Here is a 26,004-nt window from a genome sequence, read left to right as displayed (position 1 = left end):
AAAGTCAGTCAACGCAGTGGTTATGAATCGGTAAACATTTCCACAGTTCCTGTGCGCAAACTCGCTCAATCCATGGCATCTACTGCATGTTCGCAGGCGTGCATGTGGGTCCATCATGTAGTCTTTCATCGTACGTTGGTTTGGTGGGCATGGATGCATAACTTGACTAGTCTCCTCCCTCGCCCGACAATCCATTTCGCCGCTACAGGGGCTCTGAATTTACTGCGCATGTGCATCCTTTCTTTTTGATATTTTAAAATGTATTGCACGTCCACTGCAGTTTGTATTCATCACCCCTTCCTGGGCTCACAATACTACTTCGACCAGTGCATTTTCATATAGAACACCGGGCACATTACCTGCCAGAGACTTTTTTCTTTCCTGTGGCATACTTTCTTTCTCGAACCACACGAACACGTGCATCCATGGAATTCCATAGGCTCGCCAACATGCACTTGGCCCGCCCACATGGACGACCACGTTTGTGTGTTGCGATGCGGGATTCATCAAGCACGCGCGCACAACTCAAAGACTTTGATCACCAGCCCTTGCGTTTGAATACATTTAATCTTTGGACTCATTTGCTCCTGTTGATCCAACGAGATTCAAGGGGCTTGTCATAAATCAACATTCGCTGGTTTGAAAAAACCATGCACCCCTTAAATTTTTAAGGAGCGCTTTTTTGGCTCTCCTTGGAAAACATTAAGGAGCGCAATCGCGCTCCTTTAAAATGAAGCCCTGAGAAAACGTACTAGGCTGAACATTCGGTCCGATTCAAGGTTGTCACGTCAGAACTCCACACCCAAAACACCACAGATTCACAAGCTTGCCGCCCCAGTACGCAACACTGCCACAGAGCGCGCACTCAGCAAGCTAGCACATGCATAATACCGAACTAAGTGACCTCTTGGGCTCGACATTTCTGTCTGAAAAGGTTGATCAATCGTAAGTGAGAACGCGACTTGCGGTTTTGTTGCGGTAAGATAACGACCACACCAAAATGCCGGATCAAGATGCACCTTTCCCCAATTGAAGTGGGAACATGCTGCAAGAGTGGGTACTGGAGATATAATATAAAGGAAGGCAATTTATATTATGCCACAAAGAAACTTGTGAATCCAAATATGCATATCAAGATCCTAGATCCCTGCATTAACTTGCAAACAGACTCTTGCAAACATCACACCACTGATTACAGCTCCAGCACTGGGTTTTCCCTGGCTTGGCAGACCAACCCCTACTGGGAGTAGACAGATTCATGAGTGATGACAGGTAATTACCAGGCAGGACAAGTGTGAATGTCTCTCATCCAAAGTGAAGAGAATTTATGTCATTATCATTCGTCAAATATGCATTGCATCTCTGTTGGAACCCCCTCTGGAACTGAACTTGAGTTCCATAAATCATCAGCTGCACAAGGCACTGGACTCTGATCCAAATGCTGAAGGATGGGGATTGAGTACAATGAGCATAAGGATGATTACCAGCCAGGATCCTGCCTGGGCAATCATGATTGAAAGAATGAATCATCCAATTTTTTATAAGGGAATAAATGTGTGGCAGAGCGTCTATAAACTGGTTGTTTATAAATGCGGCTTGGGCCATTATTAGCATGCAGACCCCTCGCCAGTTATAAATCACAAGTTTATACACAATCTACCACACTCTTATTCCCATTCGTAAACACCTTTTTGTACAAAAAAAAGGTCCCAAAGTTGCAGAAAGAGACAAAAATACAAACAGTTTCGTTCAGCAATCTTGCTTCATAATTGCTATCCATGATCGGGGCCTTTCATCAAAACGTAAAATGGCATATTTGCTGTTCGATATCTGAAGCGGGCAAAAATTAAACTTGAAAGATTTTGTTTCTTTTCTGTAGCATTTATATCAAATGCAACATTCCATGAATAAACACAAGAAAATAAATCACAATGGATAAACATTTCCTTTTAATCATATCCGCCTACTTGTATTGCTTTCTCCAAAAGTACGCCCTCTGGAATAATGACTTAAATGTGTCTGTGCCTGCATGTGTGATCGTAACAAGGGACGTGTGCGCCATGGTATGTGTGAGTGGAACCTGGATGGCCACTTTGTAGGCCTTAAGGCCTAAGTGCATGAATTCTTCAAAACAGTTAGCCTTGACCTACTTGTACATGTAGGCACTGGGTGAGTCTGGCCTACTGCATGTACAGTGCGTGCACCTGTTCACGACAGTCTAGCCCACACATACATGTGCGTGCCCCTTTACCGCTTTCGTTGCGCAAATGCACGCTACGCCCACTAATGTGTCCATACCCGAGACCAGAGTGTAACCCAACACCTTGATGGTTTTGTCCCAAGCCAGCAAAACTAATTACAGTAATGTGATGCAACCCATGGCAAAAACCGCATTCCATTGGTCAGTGGCACTGGCCATGTTTAATAAAAAGTTGTACCATTCGCAAAGGAATGCTGCAATGGTGGACTATTATCATGGGTGAAAACCTTTAATTTCTCAGTTTCTACCATTGCACTGGGGGCTCCCCAAAAAATCTTCATCTAAATGTTGTCATGATGTGGTCAAAATCTGAATGAAATACTGGTTAAGACAATAAATGTCAGAAAAGTTACAGTCATTCACCCTCGCAACCGTTTTGTGATTCGACACATGCAGTCTTATGATCTACTTGTTGTCGCATGTTAATCAAGAGGTAGTAATTGGTCCATAAAACTGAACCATTCATATTCTTGGAAAGCTTGCTTTATGTGATTGGCTTTAAGGTAAGTTGTTAATATTCATACCCAGCATACCTGAATAATATCCCAAGGCCCCCAAACTTGTCCAAAACTGGACGAAAAAAATTAAGAAATTAAACCCAGAAATAACAGACCCAACAAGGCGGTCTTTCGGTTGAACAGGCCATGCATGACACATACACATACATGTACGCACACATGCACGTGCATATGTATGCGAATGCATTGCAGACATGTATGTACACGTACATGTACGTGTACATGAACACTGTACAGTAAAACAGATGTTCATTGTGTCTGTCTTGCATAGCTTGCTCTGTGGATTTGCCATAGTACTAATCCGTAGACGGGTTGGTGTGCCGTGACAGTACCCTGTGAATCATTTGCTGTGGGTCCCCGGCGTCAGACCCAATAATTTCCCCTCAACAAAAAGCACTGAGATTGCCTTGGACAAGGCTACAACACAGTTTGCATGTAAGGCCGTAAGATCTAAAATTTACTCACATAAAGTTCATGTAAAAGTCATTTTAAAGCTTTACTTCATATATTTATGAACATTAAAACCCACCCATTTTCGGGGAAACAATGAGTTTGTTTGATAGAAAATTCTGCTGCAAGCAGAAATATGACGTGTTAGAATTATGCGTAAGTGAATATTCTTGTATCCAGGTTTCTGGGCCCATTTTTTACACAGTGGGCATATTTTCAAATTACAGTGGGCATTATCAAATGTTTATACACAGTAACGTGAGGTGTTTGACCAACAGGAAGAGAAACTGTCCCGAGTGTTAATGAAACTTTGAGGAAGTGCATGTAGTTTCTTGCAGGACGGGTTTACACGTACTCAGTAATCCCTTGGCTGTCTATGTCAGGTGATATCAAGTCAGAGTCCCCAGCCACTTGGTTCCAGTCTGTGTGCCAGTCAAGCGTCAAGCTAGAACAAACCTCAAGACCACTGGGTGTTTAGGGGTGCTTGAGGCACAGTGACACTTGTCAAAAAAGCCAACAGAAGAGAAATGAAAATCCAGACAGACTTACGTCGTAAGGGATGTGAAACTTGTTGATGAGGTTGCACTCCTCAAACATGCAGATGGAGGCCTGTAGTGTCTCGTCCTCCTCCAAGGAGAAGTCATTGAAGGTAAAGTTGTGCAGGTTCAACTTGTCTGAGCTCTCCACCGGGCCGGCTTGCTGCAAAGGAAGACAAGGGAGTGGGGAAAGGACAGATAATAAGGATAGAATGTGAAGATGTCCTTTACATAGCTAACATCTCCAATATAATTTCTTCTGATGTCCTTATATTTCTCATAGTTGAAATGAAATTTGAAGTCATCTGGGAACTTGAGGTATTTAATGCAGTTATCTATGATTTTATCAACAAGTTTGTGAAGCAATGTTTGAAATCGGGCCTTTTCAAGTGGTTCAAAATAAGAAAGCTTTCTTGACATTCGTGGACATGTTCACGCAGACATCTGCATGATACTGCAGAGGTAACAGCCCAATTGTACTTCAGTCACGTACACCCAAATCACATCAATCTAATCAGGTTTGGAACCCATGAAAGGCTTCAAGGTTGTTGTCGCTAGGTCAATGCTAGAAAGTGTATGTCAGAGTCAAGGCAGAGTTTGACAGTCATCTCTGTTCATTTAATTATGACAAAATGAAAGCGTTGTCCATAAAACGAGCTAGCAAAGATGGTTCATCTGAAAGCAATACAATTTCATTATGCATCCAATTTGCTGGCATGATAACATAAATTGCCTGATGATGAAACCAGGCAGAAAGCCTTTCATGCCAAAACTTAAAAACACTAAAAACTAGCCAAATTTACGCGGGGACTATACATTTCAATACTGAGTCAAAATTTCTGAATTATGTTAATAAGTGAAAAGTTATCAATTAAATTGAACAAATTTGATAAATTTGCAAAATTTCATGAAAGATGCATTGTAAGTTGTATTTCAGATGAAACTATGCTTGTCTGTTCAAACAATTAAGCAGCATCAATAAAATCTGCAACGTTTCTTGATTTTGTTGTTTTGATGTTGTTTTCTTATGGAAAACAAAGTTGGTTTCATTTGAATCCATAATTTTACGAGAGCCACAAAAAGGTTCTACAAACTCAGCTCCCCAGTCCTAAGGTAAGGGGTGTGACAGCTGAATAAAGCCCAATCACGTGACTGGTGGGTCGTCAATCATGCATCATGAAATTATCATAATCAAAATTGATCGTTTGATTACTCCCCATTAAATACACTGCCGTTCTGCCTAATCTCGCAGTAAACACAACCACAGCTCTTTACACCTTGTAATAATCCTAATGTTTATCCTACATGTATACATCACACAATAGGCATAATTACGGCTCTTCACACAAACATGATTTCTTGTGATACCAATAAAGCAACACAATTCTTCTGTCTGACGAGGATTTATTAAGGTATTGTTTACATTTATTAAGGTATTCTTACAGTGGTAAGAATTATTTCATGAGGTTACAGACTGAACGCTCCACACCGATTGGCTTTGCCTTGTAGAATACAGCACTCAATCTGTCCCATCATGAATTCATCTAAGTTACAACTGCACTCATACACATTCATTATTTGTGTATCTATCTTTGTCATAGAGCTGCATAATACCCTAATCTTTCCTACCTCCTTGGACACAGTGTTTTTGGAAGAATGTTAAGGATTTGTAAAGAACTTGAGTAATTTAAAGTTTCATACATGTAAGTCATGTCAATTAAGTGGAGTGCAGTCACTGCCCTCGTCTTACTTCCTCCAGCTGCTCTTACATGTACATGTAGGTGGGTGGAAGTTTGTTCTGCACCGAGGTCCGACCATATTCCTGACCAGTAAAATGGACATTGGAATTTTCTGCCAGAATTAAAAGTAGAGGAATTTCGTCCCTCATTGAATTCTGACCTTCAATCTGCTAGGGCGTGGACAGGGCACACTGCTCACTGGCAAAACCAAGTCTCCTGACGGTCAGGCTTTATGAGTGCCCACAGACCAGCCATCCCATCCTAGGCAGTGCTGTGCCTGGTGGTGTCTGGTTGTGCCTGGTTTTAACCATCGTTGACCTGCTGTCTGCTGGGACTCAAGTGGAGGTATGGCGCCGTACCCACCAGTGCCACACCTTCCAGCCACATCCTATCCACTAATCCACAAGCCAGTTCCGTCTGCAAACCTTCCAGCCACATCCTATCCACTAATCCACAAGCCAGTTCCGTCTGTTTGTTCATCCGCCGTCCAACCGTAAACATCGCAAATGTCAGATGTTGGAGGTCACCACTCAAGATCATCAGCCAAAACCAAGAACCCTTTCAGCTTCTGAACTTTCCGACCCTAGCAAACTCAAGATCAGGATTCCACCCATGGAGGTACCTCCCTCTCACAATGGCTACTTTATGTGATTTACCTAATTTATGATGTATAATTCTTTTCCTTCCCAATGGTTCATTTAGCTTGATAAGCATGAGTATTCTGTATATTAAAATATTTCTGATTTCTTTCTGCTAAAAAACTGCTTAATTCTGATTCTTACTGATTCCTGCCTTCCTTTCCCATAACTCTACTTTTGTCTATTATGTTATCTTCTGGGATTTCAGGTGACTTCGTAACGGGATTAAAGACAGTTCTTTTCGAGGGTTGAAAGTACTTCTATTTTTACTTAAACACAAGGATTGATGCCCCATGAAAGTAAGAGTATAAGAAACAGGACTGTGGCATTGGTTTATGTACACGTACAATGCTGGATTTTTGGAGGATTTAGAATGTTTCCTGGAAAATATGCCTCAGGAGCAAGGGTTAACACTAAAAGAAAAACTCAAAATGTAAAAACATCTAAGCGTAGCTCGACCATTTCTGGCCAGGCTTTCTTGCATGCGAACATCACTATGAGATGCCGGATATCAAAAGGCAAAACCAACTTCCTGATTAGGAGAAGACCAGAAGTATTAAAATTTCACCTACCTTGAGTTTCTCTACTTCATCCTGCTGTGCTGTCGCATGATAGGACAAGACCTCTAGCGCTACCTGTTGTTTGGCCATCAGCTTGACAGCACTCTCATACATCTGTGTGTTGTGGATGCCCAGTCCACAGAAGATGGCAAAAGCCTAAAGGAAAAAAAAAACCATAAACTGGTAAAGTACATCAGCCTACAAACATATAGACAGGAGCATTGTTTTTGTCCACAACAATTCCTAAATCCTGTATACAGTACGTCTTCCACTTGCTTCAACGAGGATTGCCTTGAAAGCCTTGTCTTGTCTGCAACATCAGTCATATTTTGGTCAGTTTATTGCATTAATATACACAAAACTACCACTGACCATTGTTAGTAATGTAGCTTAGCTCATCTGTCAAAACACAAGTATGATCAAAAGTTATAGGGATGAACAACAAAGGAATGGCTTTATCACTGTTCATTTGCACAACTGGTGACATAGTTGAGACTGAAGGAATTCTAATTGATGTGATGGACTTGTGCGAATTTGAGAACAACAACGGCAAATTTCTTGTTAGTACGACCATAAATTCATATTCTCTTTGAATAAAAAAAATTTAATGATGCATGTTCCCTGAAAAACCTTTAACACTTCGAAAAAACAATCAATTGTGATTTGCTGTACACCTAACTGACGGCTAAAATGGGAGGGAAGGGCATACTAAATAGCCAAATGATGTAGCAGTGTACCAAACCACATGATCACTGTAAATTTCAGGGAACCTCCCCCCCCATGGCAGAAGCACTGCGCTACATTTCGCAACCCTTCAGTAATACCAACAATAGCCAATTATTTTGCACAGTACCTCGCACAAAGGTTCAGCTATTACCAAGAGATTTCTTGAGTGTGCAGTGATCTTTAGCTCCTCTTCATACACTACATGCACATACAGTGCACGTACATGTGTCAGGCATGCATTCATAATCTTGAGCGTCTTCAGAATTTGCTTTATGCAAGATTTCAAGACAGCAATAATTATTGACAAATCAAGCACACATGAGCCAGGACTGTGGTCTTATCGCGGATATGCCCGAGAGCATCTGAAGCACCCTGTCTGCAAACACACTGCAGATTATTAACCACCGGCTGACTGGAATGTGACCAGACACCAGCAGGCTCTCATATGAGCAGCTCTTTGCAGACAGCTCAAGGAGATGAGCAAACTTTATACCCAGGAGTTAAACAGAGCAAAATGAGGAGAAGAACAGTGACAAGAGGGTGAGCACAGATAGTGGCAATCAAAGCACAATGAGGAACTACGAGTGCTGCAGCTTCACGTTTAATCTAACAACTGAGTAAAGGGAAATTCAGACAACTTGCAGCTGGGACGATGGAACATTGCATCCGGCGCTGCGTGGGTGGCTTTCTAATTTCAGTCTTTTCTGGGGGTGTTAAAAGCCATTAATCCCATGCATGCCGTTAACCCAGTGATCATGCCTGCAGTCACAATTCCGCCAATGTTAGCAATGACACATTGGATATCCCTCAGGGTACTTTGAGTTCTTTCTACCAATCACAAACTATTAAATATATCAGAGATGTGTACCTTTGTATCAAGTAATGACTGATCAAGAAAACTTTGATTTGAACCCAGGCAGTTGATCCTAACCATCTTGGTGATCGAGTGGACAGCCCATTTGTAGAGCCAATGATTTTCCGTTTCAAAAATGGGTATTTTCCGTTTCGCCAAATCCCAAATTCTGCTTCAGAAATTCAAACTTCGTTTCATACCTTTGTAAGCATGAAATAAGAGAGCAAGTTTTAAACTATGCATAGAGACCATTTACCCAACCACATCGCCCCCCCCCCCAAAAAAGAAAGAAAAGAAACAAAAATAACAATAATATTTGGAAATACTCTGCAATGTTTCCAACTATTTTTTATAATTTCTGCAGTGAAAATTAAAAAAAAATCCAGACAACAAATACTGCACACTCCACCCTTTGATTTCCCACCGGTGCGGGATCGCCTAAAACTTGCTACGATTAATCAACGGACAACTCATGTGCCACTCCTCGTGTGTAAAATCAGATTACATACATGTACATGTACTGTACAGTGAAGTCAGGTCTTGCCTGTAACAGTTGTTGATCACAATATGTTAATGTTGGACATCGACCAGCCATTTTATTTGGCAGTAGTGCAACAAAATTCAGAAAGTTAACAATAAATCTGAGCCTTCAAATGTATGTTTGTGACTAAAAACTTCACTCTTTATTGAACACTTCTGACGGCCCATTCAGCTATGGTACAACAAGCTTACTGGGTTTCGTTTAATTCAAGAAATACGTAATTAGTCTTCCGTTTTGCTGCCGCGGTTTCATCGTTTTGCCATGCGGTACTAGCCTTGTCTCAAGCGTCGATGCGGATTCACAGATTAAATTCCCACATGTGCAATAGTCATATGTTGTGTGAGTAAGAACTTGTTTGTGCCTTGATTTCATTACTGGTACGGTGCGCGAGTGAATGGCCAATGTGTGTATACACAATGTACTGTACCTCGCCGCTGCGCTGTATCGGCTGCCGCTGCACGCATAGGGCTCACGCAAGCCATAGAGCTTACAAGTACCAGCACCGGCACGGTGCAGACGACACAATCATGTGTTGGAGTGGTGCAATTTAGCATGTTTCCAGTGTAATTCGTTCATTAAAAGCAAGCATTTGAAAAGGGTTGGGTAGGCATTTATTTTTCAGCACTTTTAATGATTAAGCCATTCTAAGAAGTTGCAAGTTCCAAGCAGAGGATTCCATTTCAAAGTGTTGATTCTGCAAATTCCGTCCGTTTTCAGCGATCACAGAAAATCATTGGCTCTACATTTGCACTAGTAAGAAGAAGGTCATACAGTACCCTAGGTTTGAGGTCTACCCTAGCAAATTTATGATTTCTTTCCCACAATTCTGCAGCACTGAACATACTGGTATAGTGTTTCCTAAATGACATGAGCTAGGGACAAACAAAATTACTGAGTGAAACTGAAATAAGCATATTAAAAGCCCTGTTTGAAAGACTTTCAATTTGCTTCAAACTCACTCTCCCATTCCAACAAAGACATCGGTAAATAAAGAAAAAATACTCTCGATGCAAGCCTGTTTGCCCATGAAATCCCTGCACTCTCAGTGTGGCCTCCAATAACGGTAAAAGCAATGTGCTAGTTACATGTACTACATGCAAATTACCTGGCCCCATGACGGTTTCTCTCAAATGCTGACCAAATGCTTCTCTCGTTAAAACTGTTAAAAACTGTTGAACTGGAACTCTAATTTCAAATTTGGAGCTTGTCTTGATACCAGTTGCTCTTCAACTACGCATGTGAACACTGAAAATCTCTAAAAAAAATTTATGAACAAAAAAGGCAGTCAAGTATTGGATCGTAACATACAAATTAAGTGGCCAGTAAATGTGTTTTTAGCCATATTCATCTGTGCCTGTATAAAGGGTTTCTGATTCTGTCATATTTGATGTTTCAATATACCACCTTTCCAAAGATCTTCAGCACAGTCTTCTATGCATGACTGATGTGCTGACTTCATGGAAACACCTAAATGTTGTGCAAAAATTTTGCCAAACATGCCTCAAATTAAGCAAGGATTCCATCCCTGTGCAGGCAGGAAATGGTGGATTCCCTCATGATGAAAAACAAAAGACACCAGTGTGTGCAAGTTCCACAAAACCAGTTTGCCGAGCCCCTTAAAAGATGTTGCCCCAAACTGCTATAACACTACCCGGAGTTTTCTAACACTTTCCCCGGCTCAAGTATTCATGTATACTTTAACTTGCCACTACATGTACATTTCTTCATGCCAGCCCCTGAGCACTGCCACGGTATTGCGTCACAGCATCTGAGGTGCCCCTCTCACAGATTACGCAAATCCAATTGCGGTGGCAGGGTGCCATGGCAACCACTTAGCACACCAAGGAATGCATTCTCATCTTAATGTAACGCCGTTGGGTTGTCATGCACTTAAGACTCCTACCAGTCAAATTTATTAACTTCACACAACTTCCCAGGGGTTACTCATTAACTAAACGATAAATCTTTTTTTCTTCCTTTCTTTTCAGTGCCTAAAAAGTATTGAGGAAGGTCAAGTTCAGAAGGGCTGGCTGTGCCAATGACAGCCAAGGATTGTCTTCACAAGAATTTGTATCATGAAGTCATCCATTTCTGTTGGGTGAACTGCTGTGAGTGAACATTTAAGCCAAACGACCTCATCATGCAGATCCTCCTTCCTCCCCCATCCAAAAAAAACAAAAACAAACCAAGATGGCACTATTTAAAAAAACAACAGAATCCTGACGAGATTTCTTTGCAATAGAAATTTACTGAAATCGGATTCTAAAAAAGAACTAAAAACTTACTGCACCGGTGCATGCAAAACCATTCTATCCAGTACATTGATTATTTATATTCTTGTAAACTACAAGTAAAGCTACCTGCAAACTAACAGACCTGCCTCCTCTTATCTCTTCCAGTACAATATCAGTTATCATTTTCTTTAGTTAAAATAGTATGCTACAACTTGGATGAATCAACACTTCCCCCCCCCAGGAAATTATTCCCACCACTTGACCACCCATTACATGAAATCTTGACAAGCAGTTTACATCCAAGCACTACCTTTCCCTGTAGCTGTTGACTGAAGGCACCGCAAATATGCATATTTCCACATTTCTGAGCAAATCAGCAGAGCCACAAATGAACCAGTTGGTATTGTGAAGTCAAGCAACGTGTGAAAGGGCATGCAGTGCGCATGACTGATTTCAATTTCGTATGGGCACACAACCGTTGAGTGCAGCCGTTTCTACTGCAAACTTCTGAGAAAGCGTACTGCGTGGGCCAGCATCCATCTTCTTACAGTGCACTTTCAATTCAGTGGGCAGTGCTTTGCAAATACAGTATGTGCAAAGTCTACAACCACAACAGTGTGGTTTTATGCAGTAATCATGATATATAGCCGTAGGGCACTGGGTAATTCTTTGTGTGGCATTGATTTTGTTGACCAGTAGGCCTACTCAAGGATAGAGACTCAAGCATGCACCACTGTGTGTGCATTAATCACAGCACTATTTAAGAAATACAAACTGCTTTGCATCCCAATCTGAATGTCTATTCCTTACTGAGGTAGGACAATGAGCATGAGGATAAAATCAGTGGTTATCATCTTTTGTCTGCCATAGGTCAGACTGGGCCTCACCTCAAACAGGTTCTCATCCTGATCAGTAAAGGTGGGGTTGAGAGCCGTCCCAATCTTGTTGATCATCTCTGCCACACCCACAATCTTGTTCTGGCTGTTGTAGATGGGCTGGCATAGCAGCGTGTGCAACTTGAAGTCCATGTCTACCTCAGCGACCAGCTTGAACTTGGACTGCATATCAAACTTCTCAATGTTGATGGTCTGAGAGGGCAGAAAGAGGGGCCAAAGCCATTTAGAGATGCAGACAAAGGAAATGAACAGGAAAGAGATGGAGGAAATCTGGACAATGATGAAGTGCAACTAGAATCATTTAAGACTGTAGGAAAACTTCAATCAGGTGACACTTGAACCTCAATCAGGTGACACTTGAACCTCAATCAGGTGACACTGACTGCTCTCTTCATATTTACCAAGGAGTGACAATCATGGTGCACTCACAGAAATAACAAATGGGTCAGAAAAAAATGGATTGCCGGAGAACCGTTTCAAAATAAGTTCCTACCATTTAACATATGCATCATAGGAAAAAAGTTTTTAACCATTCAGAAATCTTTTACTGTATTCAGAAATCTGTCAAATGAGTTAAATATGAATTACTAATGCTCAATTACCATTTTTGCTAATTATCCAGGGAAGCCACGAAAGTCAAAAATATGAAAATAATATACCCAAACAAACACAAAGAAAATATGTAGTTTTCTTTCTTACAAGGAACACTCAGCGTAATGATGCGTAATTTTTGCCTTTCAGTTGATGGTCCAACAATAATGTAGTGACCAATGAGATGGGAGTTATATTGTGAATGGCTTTGTCATACAACCCTACTACAGCAGTTAAAATGCCGATTACTAACAGAACGACTCATGCTCCTCTTTAACAGTTGAAAATTGATTTCTTTTATGCACTTGATCAGTTACATAACAAAACAGACAGTTGCCAATGGAACATACACACAACAAAACTGGACTGAATGTTTTCCAAGATAGTCACATGCACTTTATGTACAGTCTCGTCACCGTCCAAACATTTCAGTCAGGAGAGACTGTCGAAAATAATGAGATTTCATCTGGCAAGTGCTATCAACATTAAACAGCTGGTGATAACATCAACACCCTCGGCATCTTCTCAAGAGAGTGTTAAAAAAAGGGAGGGACCTGCAGGGTTTTTGCATTCGTATTTCATGACAATTTTGCTGCCTCTCTGCACTGAGCTTACTGCAGCTTTTACAGCTCAGGCAGAATGCCCATTGCTCCTCACAGCTAAACGGTGCCGTTCCCTTACTATGCCACCAGTCAAGTCTGCTTTTGAAATGCCAACACAAAGAGATGCAGATAGGTTTTCCCCTGCAGTCAGGGCGATTCAATAATGGGGCGCGTGAGGCATGTTCAAGAAATGTTATATTAATGCCCGTCGGCACGTCCAGGACAATTTGTGCATGCTACAAAAGAGCCGTTCGACTGTCAGCGTTTCGCGGAGTCAACGGTGTACACATCTCATACATCATTCAGCAAATACTGTATTAATTTCAGCCCAGGAAATGTGAATTCCAGCTGGGGAAATATATATCGGAGTTAGACAAATGTGCCTTTCAACAAGGTCAGTTATTGCGATTGGCACAAACACACATGTACATGTACAAGAGTAACCAAGGCAAGGAAATAAACAGAAGTCCCTGTCGATTGAGCAAGACAAATACATCTTTGTTCTGTTTTGGATTTTTCCAGTTTAAATTATTTTTGTTGCTATAGTTATCATTGCTTTTGTATTTTCAGTGCTAGAAGCGAGTATTTCCAATTCCTAATTTTCATCCTCTGTCACAGCTGCTGGCATAAGCCAACCCCTCTCCATTAAATTCACGGAGTTACCCATGGATATAATTTCATCACCTTCATCATATTAGGGGAAACGTTATTTGATCAAGAGATATATTGAGGTTGTTGTCCCATTCCACTCCAAGTCCCTCTTCAAAGCTTTCTCTATGCAAGCAGGCATTTGCCATTTAATTGACAAAAACAATTTTCTCCAATCTCACATCTCTACATCATTCACTCCCTTTCAACCTGACACCCCCCCTCCACACACACCTACAAATGCTGTCAGACCCATTTTTTTCTGGGATTACCCTTTCACGTATTTCTTCTTCGCCTTCATTCCCCTCTTCATATCTACCGATACTGATCAGTAATACTGCCTAGACTCCCAACAAGTCCATCCATCTTAAACCAGAAGAAGATGGGGGGGGAAAGAGGAGAAATTGCAGCTACTATCTGCAACAGCTAAGGGTCTACCTAGCTGCGCGCCCCATACATGTGTGCGCGGACATCCACCTTCAGTGTGCCGCTGCAGTACAATCTTCCTGTGCTTTAATTTCAGCCCCCGCTAATGCAATAATGCTTGGCGGAGACAAATTGTATAGATTGGTATCTTGTCTATAAGCCCCCCCCCCCAACCTCTCTCCTTTTCTCTGTATTACCCTCCCTTGCTGATCTGTCAGATAGGTGATTTGGCGCACTGCACAGTGCAATGACTACAGTATAATGGAGGGGCCAGGCTACATATGGGCAGCCATATCCTACTCGTCACAACAGTCAAGTACCCTGTATTGCTGAAGAAATTCTGGCCAAATCTGGGTAAATTTGAATCCCATGCCAGCGTACAATTTGAACTCCTGTCACAAATAGCAAGCCCGGATGAGCTCTTCCATTACACAGTTGATGGCATTTCAAATAGAAATAGTTTCATCCTATTTTTCATTCATTTAAGATCTTTAAATTTATAGGATGCAATTAACCCTTACAGATGCAATAAAGAAAGACAACTGTTGCTACCGAAAAATGACGTAATGACTATTCAAAGGTCAGAGCGCCCAGCTTCTTCAAAAGTTTAGCGCGTCTGACATGTTCGGTGAACGTACACACTCAATAGTGTGCGTACGCTGCCTGCATCATAGTGACTTGCAGCGGTGTCGGAGCTCCAAGGCAAGATTAACATTGCAAGAAGTTCTGCAGGAAACTGATGACAGTTATTCTGAAATTGAAGCTTTAGCTGATCTTGCAAGTGACACTGACGTTTCACAGGTAGTTATAGCGATGTTTAGAGACATTCTTGCGAACTAAAATGTGGCAAAGTACATCCAAAGTGACAACAAAAAACATCATGTTGACAATGGAGCTTTCAACATGTTCGATCATCACTAACAACACTAACAACTGATCGGGACTTCTGATCCCTTGACTATGTTGACTTGTTGTAAACTTGACTAAATACTGTATAGTTCAGAGGTGTGGTTGTCCTTTTGTAGTGTTCATCTCATTGTGTTCTCGTGTCAATTTTCTTAGATTTTTGTCTAACAGCCTATTTTGATTTGGCTCAACATGTCCAGCCTTTAGGGGATGGGAGGCAAAATGGAATTGGGAAAAATACACCTGCGACAGAATGCCATCCTGCCCCCCCCAAAGAATGCAGTTTTCTTTTTTCTAGAATTCTTATGCTTTCAATTTCTTTCACTTCATCTCAACAACACTGACCTCCCTTTGGTTATCACTGAATATGCTGTTGGTTTTCATCAAATTTTTTTTTCTGTGACACCTGACCTGCATTTTTCGAAGTAACTGTGTTCTACCATTCTGGCAAACTTCCCCCCTACCTACCCACTCAGTTTCAGCTGAAGAGAGATTACTGGTCATGTACATGTATATATCACTGAATTTTTAAAGTGTATTCTGAAGGAACATGCTGTTTAGGAAACAAAATTACATGTATTTCGAAGTCGTCCAAATACCGGAATATAAACTGTCCATAAACTTTTCAAATCATAATGTCTTCTTGCAAATGTTCCTGCAGCAGTAACATGAACTGAATATCGATACTGATGGTGGATTGAGTTTTGATGGGATAGAAAAAATTGTTTTATTACATGTATCTTCCTTGAAAATATGACAGGGTTCCAAGCAAATGATAGGTAACACACAAAAATATGGTCAAGTACTATCATCTCCATATGCTTTATGAGGTTTCAATTACCTTCTTCATTGCTAGAACTTCACAGGGATTAGTGTCGCTTTTATAGGCACATGCTCACTCAAACACTCAATTTTACAAAACTGTTTTATGTTTCTTTCTAATTACATTCAGGGTTTTGGCTTGGCTTTCTATTGTTTTCTGGTTGTTTGGGTGATTTTTTTTTGGGGGGGGGGATATTTTCTCCTATCTACAGAAGTTCTTTATTTGTAAATACATGTAAATCCTGAAGAGCAGAAAAATGTGGCAGTGCTTGGGTTTGAAAAGGAAATCAGCATGTTTATGTGCGGGCCTACCTAGAAGCATTTTTTTTCTTGAAACCACTGACGGCATTGTTGGCAGATCGGGCAAGATTTTATTTTCCTTATTGTCGTTTCACAGCCACATAAGTTCAGTATTGTTTTGATCAGGGCTTATGACCAGTCATGGCTGTTGTTAAATGAGAGTACCCCTTCCTTGAATTTATTACAATACTGTTTTGTTATTTATCTGACGTGCATTGCAACACTCATAATTTCGCAGTCTAAGAAAAACTGGTAGTTTATAGATGAATAGCAGTGATGATGAAGTAGGGGATGCTAGAGATCAAGGCCATGCTGGTGGAAGTCCTTGTAACATAGGCCGCGGACGCAGAGGCAGAGGTGGGAGAGCTCAAAGAGACAGAGACCGTAGTTGCAGAGGCCTTGGTGGAGGTCCCAATATACTGGTAGCTCCTCCACCTGGATGGTCAGATACACTGTCTCCTCCAGTGACTCATGCTTAGGAAGAAGAGACAAGGCCCAAGTTCAACATATCCTTCAGTGACCCTGAGCTTGAATTTCTGAAGTGCCTCATTGGTGAGGATATTTTGGCCACACTTGCACACAACACAAACATCAATGCCGTGTGCAGAAGTCTTCTAAACATCCCAAACGCAGAGGATGAGTATGTAACATCTGATAAGTACCGAACCCAACAGATGCTGAAAGCCTTTGTTGGCATCAACATCCTGATGGGGATCAAGCAGTCACCTGAATACAATTGAATGACAGCTACAGCTCATCACTCATGCCTAAGAACAGATATGAGAAGCTGTCTCAGTACTTTCACTGCAGCAATCCTTCTGATCAGAATGACATCAATGATCACTTTTTATAATGTGTGAAACTTTGCAGATAAACTTGCAGACACCTTCCCAAAGATGTTCAATCCAGGCAAGTGTCTGTCTATTGATGAAGTAAAGACAAAATCAAATAGACGGCTTTTCTGGAAGCAATATATGCCCAAAAAGCCAACAAAATGGGAGATCAAGCTTTGGTTTCTATGAGATTCCATAAGTGGGTACTGCCTTTAGTTCGAGTGTACACAGGCTGTGAGGGACTGGCATTACACTGCTGTAAGGGAACTTAGGGAGAATTATATTCTCAGGTACCACCACCAGTTTATTGATTACTTCTTCTCATCTATTTCCCGTGTTGAGGATCTTTTCAAAGCAGATACATACCGGTACTACTGTGGTACGCTAAGGAAATATATGGCCGGTGTGCCAGAAGAGATTCATCACTCCACGCTTCTGAGATATAACAGCATCAAGTTGCAGAAGGAAGGTTCACAGATAACCATAACCAATTGGAACCGACCATAGAAAGCCACGCACCAAGTTCCATCAGGAGGAGATGATCACAGTACCATCAATGATAACAGATTACAATGTCAATGTGGGGGTGTCGACCATAGTGATCAGCTTCGGGCTTACTACAAAGTTGGCCACACTGGAAGAAAGTGGTAGAAGTACCTATTTTGGGGACTTTTCAACCAAGCTCTTGTAAATGAATACATCTTGTGGGAAATCACATCAAGGCTGCGCAATAAGCAGCAATGACAGTGGTCCTTGAAGTCCTTCAAAACAGCCATTGTACATGTACATCAACTGACACAAAGCTACTCATCCAGGAAGAGAGCATCAGTGGGACTTAACAAACGGCGACCCCTAGCGACCATACTGAATCCCCAAGCTGGACAAGGCCACACTCTCATTCAATTTGGGGACAGAAAGAAGAACAACCCCAGGAGGCCTGGCAGTTTAGACAACTTTCTCGGTTGCTCGGTGTGTTCAGTGAATCTGTGCCGTGTTGGCTGTTTCCTATGGTGGCACAACAAAGTGATGCAGTAATCGGTAGGTGAGCCTAATACTGCATGCAGTGCATTCCAGAACAGGTACATGTATTTATTTACAAGATGTTTTCATTTATCTTATTCTCAAATGTACACCGTTCTCTTTTGAAGTATTCATTTATGAATGCCTGTATCATTTCCAAGCAAAAACAGAAAGTATCTCATCTACTTCAATGGAATTTCAATGGAAGTGAAATTTTGAATAGAGAGTCATAGTTCAAAGCAAAGGTCACCGTTCAGCATCCAGCACCCATGAAACAGGACTGTGATGAGTTGACACACAATATTACATTTGCAGGGTTGTTTGTTAAAAATTTAAATGTGATTGTAATACATGTTTCTCGATCTTTTTTAGGTAAATCTCTGTAATTCCTTTCTTCAAGGGTCAAAGGTCACTGTAGAGCTCACCATCTAGCAAGGTACGTGCGCAGGACTGCAGAGATGTTCGAAATGATTTAAAACCTGGATCAAAAGCCTGTGCATAGGACTTGTTTTTTTCATATATTTCAGTCATTTTGCTTGATTTGTATATTTCTGCCTTGAGGTCAAAGGTCACAAAGGTCAAGTTGCTGTAAATGACCTGGATGACCTTGTGCCAAAACAAATTCCAGTCAAAAACTTATCAAGATACTTCTACTGCTTTAGTATTTCAAAGCATTTCTTGGATGTAGAAGTTAAAGGTCATATGATGTCATCATAATAACAATATTGATAATTCTTATTCTGACAAAACGTTACCGACAAGCTTTTGTATGTATATTTGATGGTTGATATCATTCAAAGGAAAATGCATTTTTCTGTATACAATCCCCCCCCTTTTAACTTTTCCTCATTTTAAAAGGTCAAAGGTCATGCATATAGGGGTCAAATGAAGAAACAAGTCAATTGCTGGAAAGAGTTTTTTATACCCTTAGAAATAAATCAAACTTGCTGTACAGTAAAGTGAACAGGAAGAGCAGTATTTTCCGATGTCTGAGGGATGTTGCATAGCAATGTGTTTTTCACAATATTCTCCAGTGAGCAGATGGCAATATACTGTGCATGTATATGTACAGGTGCTAATGGGGTAACCTCAGAAGCAAACGTAATTAATCACATTGCCCTTGGGAGGTGTGAACAGTATGGGTACAGTACTGTCAGTGTTCGAAAACGGAAAAACAAACAAACAAATTAAAAAAAAAAAATTTGAAAGAAAAAAGTACTTTCAGTGGAAGCTCACCTTTCCTGTCAGTGCCACGTATTTAGCAATCTCAGAGTACACAGACTTGTTCAGCGAGTCATCACTGAAATAGGAGGACAATTGAAAAGAAAAAAGTTAGTTGTAAACAAGATGGCAAAGGCAAAAATCAAACCTGTCCAAGGTATTACAAGTGATGAAGTTATCTTCTCAATTCTGTGCATGGGGAGGTTCGTGGTTCCTCAATACAATGGACCTGTCCACACGTACCACGCAGCTTTGTACGATGGATCCCCTAATAGGTTTTTAATTAAAAACGTTCAATCTTCCAGTGCAACACCACAGAACAGAATATCATAACATTCTTCAAAACATACTATTTTGGTGGAGGATATATTTGACACACCACATAAATTTGCATTGAAGGCTCTAATAGGCTCTTTCTGTGTGTTTTGTTTTGCTGTTGTTTTAGTACTATGGGGAAGGTATCAAGCAAATGATTTTCGTGAAGTTGTCAACATGGGTTTGGGACGTAGAAATAAGCCTGGCTTCACATTTGACTAGTGCACTGACAATGGCATTGAAGGCCTGAAAGTCTTATGTCAAAATTGGCCCAATTGCTTCTTCACTTATTTTTAAGAAAAATAGGCTTAAGGCCAGGTAATACTTTCGGCGAATGTGAAAGCGAAGCGAATTTGCTTGAGTTGAGATGTGTTTTCAACTTCTGTGAATTTGCAGCGTGAATCCTAAACCTCACATCAATATCAATTGGCATTCATATTCGTTTTTGCACAAAGTATGAAACAGTTTTTAGTTTTTGTATCTTAACAGCTAAATGTTATGGACCATATTCATGCCATTTTCAGATCACATTCCCTGAACTTATCTTATTCAATATTCTCTGTCAAATGGGGTGATGCCAGATTTTTTTGGATTTCAAAATTTTTAAATGTTGTTCAAAGCATTTAGATATAGTAATTTACGAATTTTAACCATGCATCAATTGTTATGAAATTAATTTGTTTTTATTTAATTAGGCTTTCATTTTTATTATTCGGCTCTCAAAATAAAGCAGTTAACCTCACTTTTGATTCCGTTGACTTGCTGACTTGTGAACACTGTCAATTCATGGAGACTGGTATTGCATACAGCCAAGCGCTCAGGCTGAGACACATTTGTTCTAATGATTCAGATTTCTCCCATCATACACAGGAACTGAAGAGGCATTTGATTGCAAGGGGGCACACCTGTCACCAGGTTCAACGCTCTATCAATAGGGCCCGCTCCCTCCCTAGAAGTCTTGCACTCAAGGATAAGACCCCCCATGACAAAACGACGCCCAGGGTTCCCTTAGTCACCACTTTCCATCCTGGTCTTCCTCCCCTCCGCAAAAAAATCAACGACAATCATCATATCCTCCACACTTCCGACCCCCTGGCCAGTGCCATCCCAAACACCCTGCTTGTGGCCTAGAGGCATCCCCGCAACCTACGAGACCTTATCGTTTGGGCAGAAGTGCCCCCTTTGGATACCCTTCCCCCCTCCCAGCAAGGCACCTTCAAGTGTGATTCTAACAGATGTGTCGTTTGCCAGAACCATGTCCTGGAATCAGATTCATTCTCTGGACACTCCTCCGGTACCACAGACAGAACTAAAGGCACTATCACTTGTAGCTCTTCTAATGTCATAATATCTTATCTCTTGCAGGGTGTGCAGTGTTCAGTATGTTGGAGAGACTAAGAACACTCTCAAGAAGCATTTCTACGGCTACAGATCTACAGTAAACACAAAATGACTAGATACCCCTGTGGGCCACCACTTCAACCTTCCTAACCATTCTATGTCTGACATGATCTCACAGGGCACAGAATCACTTGGGTTCCGTAAAGATGCTGATCGCTTCAACAGGGAGAAGCTTTGGATCAAACGCCTCTGCACCATACAACCCCGCCGCCTGAACATCCAAGAGGGAAACTACTCATTAACCCTCTTTTCTTTCCCCCTCTTTTGTCTGCAGATTAACCCCCTCCCACTTGGGGTCCAGTTCCATCCTTTGTAGTTTTTCTTTGATCTCTACCCATCTTACATTCCTTTGTTGTTCAACCATGCCTTTCATGCAGATTCTGCATGATTCTTTTTTCGAATGGAAGAAACACTTAAGATTTGAAATGCTTTTGTGCATATAGAAAAGACCCACCTGCTTTTTTGTTCAATTCCTCATCCACAGTTCCCCTGAATCACTGAGGAAATTCACATTGCTTTAATTTAAAAGTAATTTTGAAACTGAAGTTTGAATGATGACTACGGCATATTTCTTGGTACCAAAAACTAAACTGGTTCTCTGGGTTTATGGAGCACATTCAGTGGCCGATCAAGTACCGCTGGTATATTACAAAGTCTGCTCTCGCTCCGTTGTCAATCCTGACATAAAGTAATTTTCATTCGTATTGTTTTATATGACAAAAATACTCTTAACTCAAACATAAACAGTAAGCACTACCACCTTCGCACAAAAGTCATTTAGGCCGACAGGGTTTGAAAGTTACAAATATAGTCATGCAAGTGTACATCAACAGCGCTTCCACCTCAGAAGACAAAATTCCCCCAAATCTAGCCTCATCCCTCAGAAAGGCCATAAAAGGTTATCCCCCCCCTTCATCCTGGTTACCCTGAAATTAGGTCCTTGATCTGCCCTTGCATCCCGTGCACTTCTTGATACATGTACATTTGGATTCATTCTAATTTCTGTTCATTCCCTTGGATGTTCCAACCTAACACCCTGCAATGAAAGAATACCAAATTTGGATTCTACACATGCAGGGGACACACAACTTCATTTTCTCTCAGAGAGATGGTTTGCGGGGACACCACGTAGAAATCAATTTCTATAACAGTGGTTGTTCTGAGAAGAATCGGTGAGTGAAGACTCAATGTTTGGAATTTTGAACTTGACGTCCTCCCGAGGACGTCAAGAGCATCCAGGTTGAAATGTCCAATTCACACCACTCTGACAGAAGAGATGATTCTACATGGTATACTCACCAACTATCTCTCTGTATAACCTCCACCATGCAAAGCCTAAATCTTATTCATTTATTTCAGTTACCTTATATGATTATGCAACAAAGATTTTTCCCATTTAAGTAATGCTGCTGTTGATGTTAATCTCAATCGGTAGTGCGATTGATTGCTACTGATACATGTATATTTGCAATGTTATCTGTCGTTTCACTTTCCCCCTCCCCCTCGACCAAGTCTGGTGTCTACCAATGGTAGGCCTACATGTAGTTTCAAGTAAGAATGCAAGTTACAGATAGGATCATCCTTACTGCATTTTGTTTTGGCTGTTGGGGAAGTCAATTAATCGTCACAAATGTCAAGTGGCCTGTTGTCACACTTATTTCACATCTGCACCAAAAGAACTTCAACAGAAAATGTAGACCACTGCAGTTCTGTTTTCTCCGGAGCACTGTGGGAGCAGCACATCTAGTCACAGTCACTTATTACGATGCAGAACTTTAACAGAGAAATCAAAGCAATCTACACTCTCTTTTTACCATGTGAACTGTGGATTCCTTTCTGCACTGGTGCCAGCATCTCTGACACAGTTCCCTCTGTCAAGACAGTGACTCTACTGCAAGAATAATTGAACTCTTGGAAATTGATTTTTCGTTTACTGCATTTGCATTCCTGTAACAACCTACAGATAGTAGTTGCAATATACTTTTAATATTTCTATCTTCTGCTGACAAAGAGTGATGTGCTGAGAAGGCTGGGAACAAGACAATGCAGTGTCTGGAAATTCTCAGCTGGTCCCAAAGGGGGAACCCTGCTAATACATGAATTGCAAATACTTCATCACTTAGGTTCATTTGGGCCCCGTGCGGTGGAACCAAACTGTGATGCTGTCTGGCAGGTGTTGTTTCCCCCCTGCATCTCGATCGAAATGCACACAAATTCTGTAGCAGGAAATTGCTTGTAGATGACACTCTAATCCAAAAATATCAAAGGGTAGTTCAGATGGGGGGGTCGACAAGAAAGTCTGGCTCATCATCTTGCATCTGAAGTATACACATGATGGTGAACAGTTCCAACTGATTTCCACTTCTATATTTTCAGGAGACGTGCTTTCAGCAAACAAACCTCCATGGAATCAGGTCATTGTAGTGAGGAAACAATCAGTTTTGATATATCTTACCGGTACTGCTCATTTCTTATTGCTCAGTACCCCGTAGTACAATACATATTTACATACATGTAAAATGGCATTTTTCTGGAAGTGTTTAATTACATCGTGTGAAATAATTAATTCCTCTAGCATACATGTACATGTTTTTTAAATCATCTGCATAATGACTACACCTTCAGGAGACTTTTTATGGTTTCAACCTAGTGTACATGAATTCCCTTCAATACTGGGGTGAGGTACCCATGGCAGCCAGGGTTCCAGTGTTTACAACTGAGGCCAGTGAAGTTCATGTTAATCCTACTGGTACTTGGCAGTTTCAAGTTGTGCCAGGGCAAACTGAGAAACTGAATGCAAATATCAAACCAGAGAGAAACCCAGGACAAGATACCTTTGATCTCATTTTCATTTGACCGATACATGGCATTTATAGATTAATAATTTTAGGTGCACGGACATACATTTAAGAATGTCAAGTAGTTTTCATATACGAACAAGAGCACGTATGAAGATGCACAAAAAGTGAAAGAAACTGTTATCACGTGGAGACTTTAAAGCTGGGCTCTGGAGATCGTTAATTTCTGCTAGTTTTCTTGTTTTCCTGTCTTACCATGCTTACCTTGCATAAATAACTTCATTGATAAAAAAAGAGAAAAATACCGTTAAAACTCACAATTTGAAAGCCCCGCGTTGCGAAGAATCGAAAAAAAGACGATGACGTCATAATCATATGCAGTGACCTCTGTGACGCGTAGTCTGGGAGACGAAGACCCTTAGCGCTTGCAGCAGGCACGTTGCGCATATACAGCATACAGGCACACACATCATGCATACGTTTGGTTTTTGCGAACACGTCCTATACCTCTAACTTTTTGTTGTGTCGCTGTTAGTGAAAATATTTTAGTTGGTCTATAATCAAGATATTTTAGGCTTTTGTGATGCCACAGTCTTGTGTCATCGGTGGATGCACAGCCAATACTGCGAATAGCCCCAGCATGTGTTTCTTGTCGTTTTCCAAGGTGGAATCAACACGTCTGAGTTGGGTGAAATTTGTGAATAACACGAGGTCTGACTTCGTATTAAGTAAGTGGTCGAAGGTTTGTTCAAACCACTTCGCAGAAAATGCTGTCGACAAGAGGCATCTGCTAAAAAAACGATTGGGCCTTGAAGCTAATTTCAAGTTGGCAGAGGGTGCCATGCCGACAATAAAGGCACCCACGTCAGAGGCCGGGCATGGAGCAGTTAAAACAGCAGCCTCGACAGCCGGCAAATCTAGCAGCAGCGGTTCTCAGCCCCAGCAAGGAAGACCAGGTGGAGCTTTCCGGAAGATAGAAAATGCCAGGGTAAATGAGCTTAATGCTTACGTATCTAAATGACAATAAGTCCAATCGTAATGTACATGTATTTACCGTAACCATTATCAGCCCATGCCCTCCACTGATTCTTTAGGCATAGGCCTACATGATGGGTACAGTCGGAAAATATTTCTCTTACAGATTCTTCAAGACATTGAACTAAGCTTTCAACATCTTGGACAAGAAGAAAACGCTACTGTTGAAGCAGAACAACCAGACTGGAAACATCCATGGTAAGTTGGACTCTGTTATTTGGTTTTTCTGCTGTAGGCCTACATTGTCTTTACATTTCACTGTTATACTGATTAAAATGATATGTTATAGTGGCATGTAAACAGTAACAGGACAAACTCATTCCTTGGGCAACTTGTAGCCAAAATTTTCAACCTGGGACAACTCGTACTCAGGTCACTTCGTACCCACATCAAGTCATACCTGGCTTAAATCACTGTCAACTTTTACCCTGGAGACTATTCTGAATCAAATATGAAAGTGGGCGATGGTAGTGTATAGTTGTCCTTAACTCCTAGGCATATTAAATGTTGAGGATTCAGGGCTGTTACCCGTAGGGTGCAGCACTGAATTGATTATATTAACTGAGTTTTGTTCATTTTTTATTAATCAGAAAAAGCGTATAAAGAAACATTCAAATAAACAGGTTGAAGTATAAAAAATAAGGTCAAGGGCTTTCAAAACAATATTAAAACATTACGTATTTTAGAAAAAAATTTAAGTGACAACTACTTAACAAAAATGCCAGAGCCACAATGTAGCTCTGCTTTAAAAAAAGAAATATAACAAGGGAATAAAACAGTTCTGAATATTACAGTAGGCTATGGGGAAAAAATAAGACACAGTCAACCAAATTACAGTTGCATTTGACATTTTGACCCGGTTGTCCCTGGTGCATATTGTTCTGAGTTGTCAGACATTTCTATTAGGAAAAATAAAACTACACATTTCCTTTTTTGTCATATTTTACAGGAACCTCAAAGAGACAAGGCCTCTCAGGCCGAAATATGCCATAGCCTGACCATCCAGCTTGATGTTGTAAAAATTGACATCTATCCGTGGGGGCATGCCAAGAAATACATTCGGTCTAGGCATACCCAAACCAATCCCAAGAAATTCTCGGTTCGGGATAAGGCAAGGTTTTCCCCCCAAATTACA

General features: G+C 41.0%; 1 protein-coding gene and 1 pseudogene across 6 annotated transcripts in view; one reads left to right on the top strand and one right to left on the bottom strand.

Moving 5' to 3' along the window:
- Positions 1-26,004, bottom strand: part of LOC110982457 (cGMP-specific 3',5'-cyclic phosphodiesterase-like) — a 154,072-nt gene that overhangs the window by 32,576 nt on the left and 95,492 nt on the right. For all 6 annotated transcript variants that reach the window (XM_022240854.2, XM_022240857.2, XM_022240856.2 and 3 more), the window contains 4 exons: positions 19,336-19,399; positions 11,943-12,143; positions 6,714-6,857; positions 3,778-3,927 (listed from right to left, as the gene is read on the bottom strand). In XM_022240854.2, the coding sequence (XP_022096546.2) occupies positions 3,778-3,927; positions 6,714-6,857; positions 11,943-12,143; positions 19,336-19,399 (559 nt within the window). The remainder of the gene's footprint in view (positions 1-3,777; positions 3,928-6,713; positions 6,858-11,942; positions 12,144-19,335; positions 19,400-26,004) is intronic.
- Positions 20,422-21,352, top strand: LOC147796929 (uncharacterized; annotated as a pseudogene).

Source organism: Acanthaster planci, linkage group LG13, assembly GCF_054643075.1.
Source record: "Acanthaster planci isolate LZ-2023a linkage group LG13, COTS_SCS, whole genome shotgun sequence".
Classification (NCBI taxonomy): Eukaryota; Metazoa; Echinodermata; class Asteroidea; order Valvatida; family Acanthasteridae; genus Acanthaster; species Acanthaster planci.
This window is presented reverse-complemented; position numbering and strand designations above follow the sequence as displayed.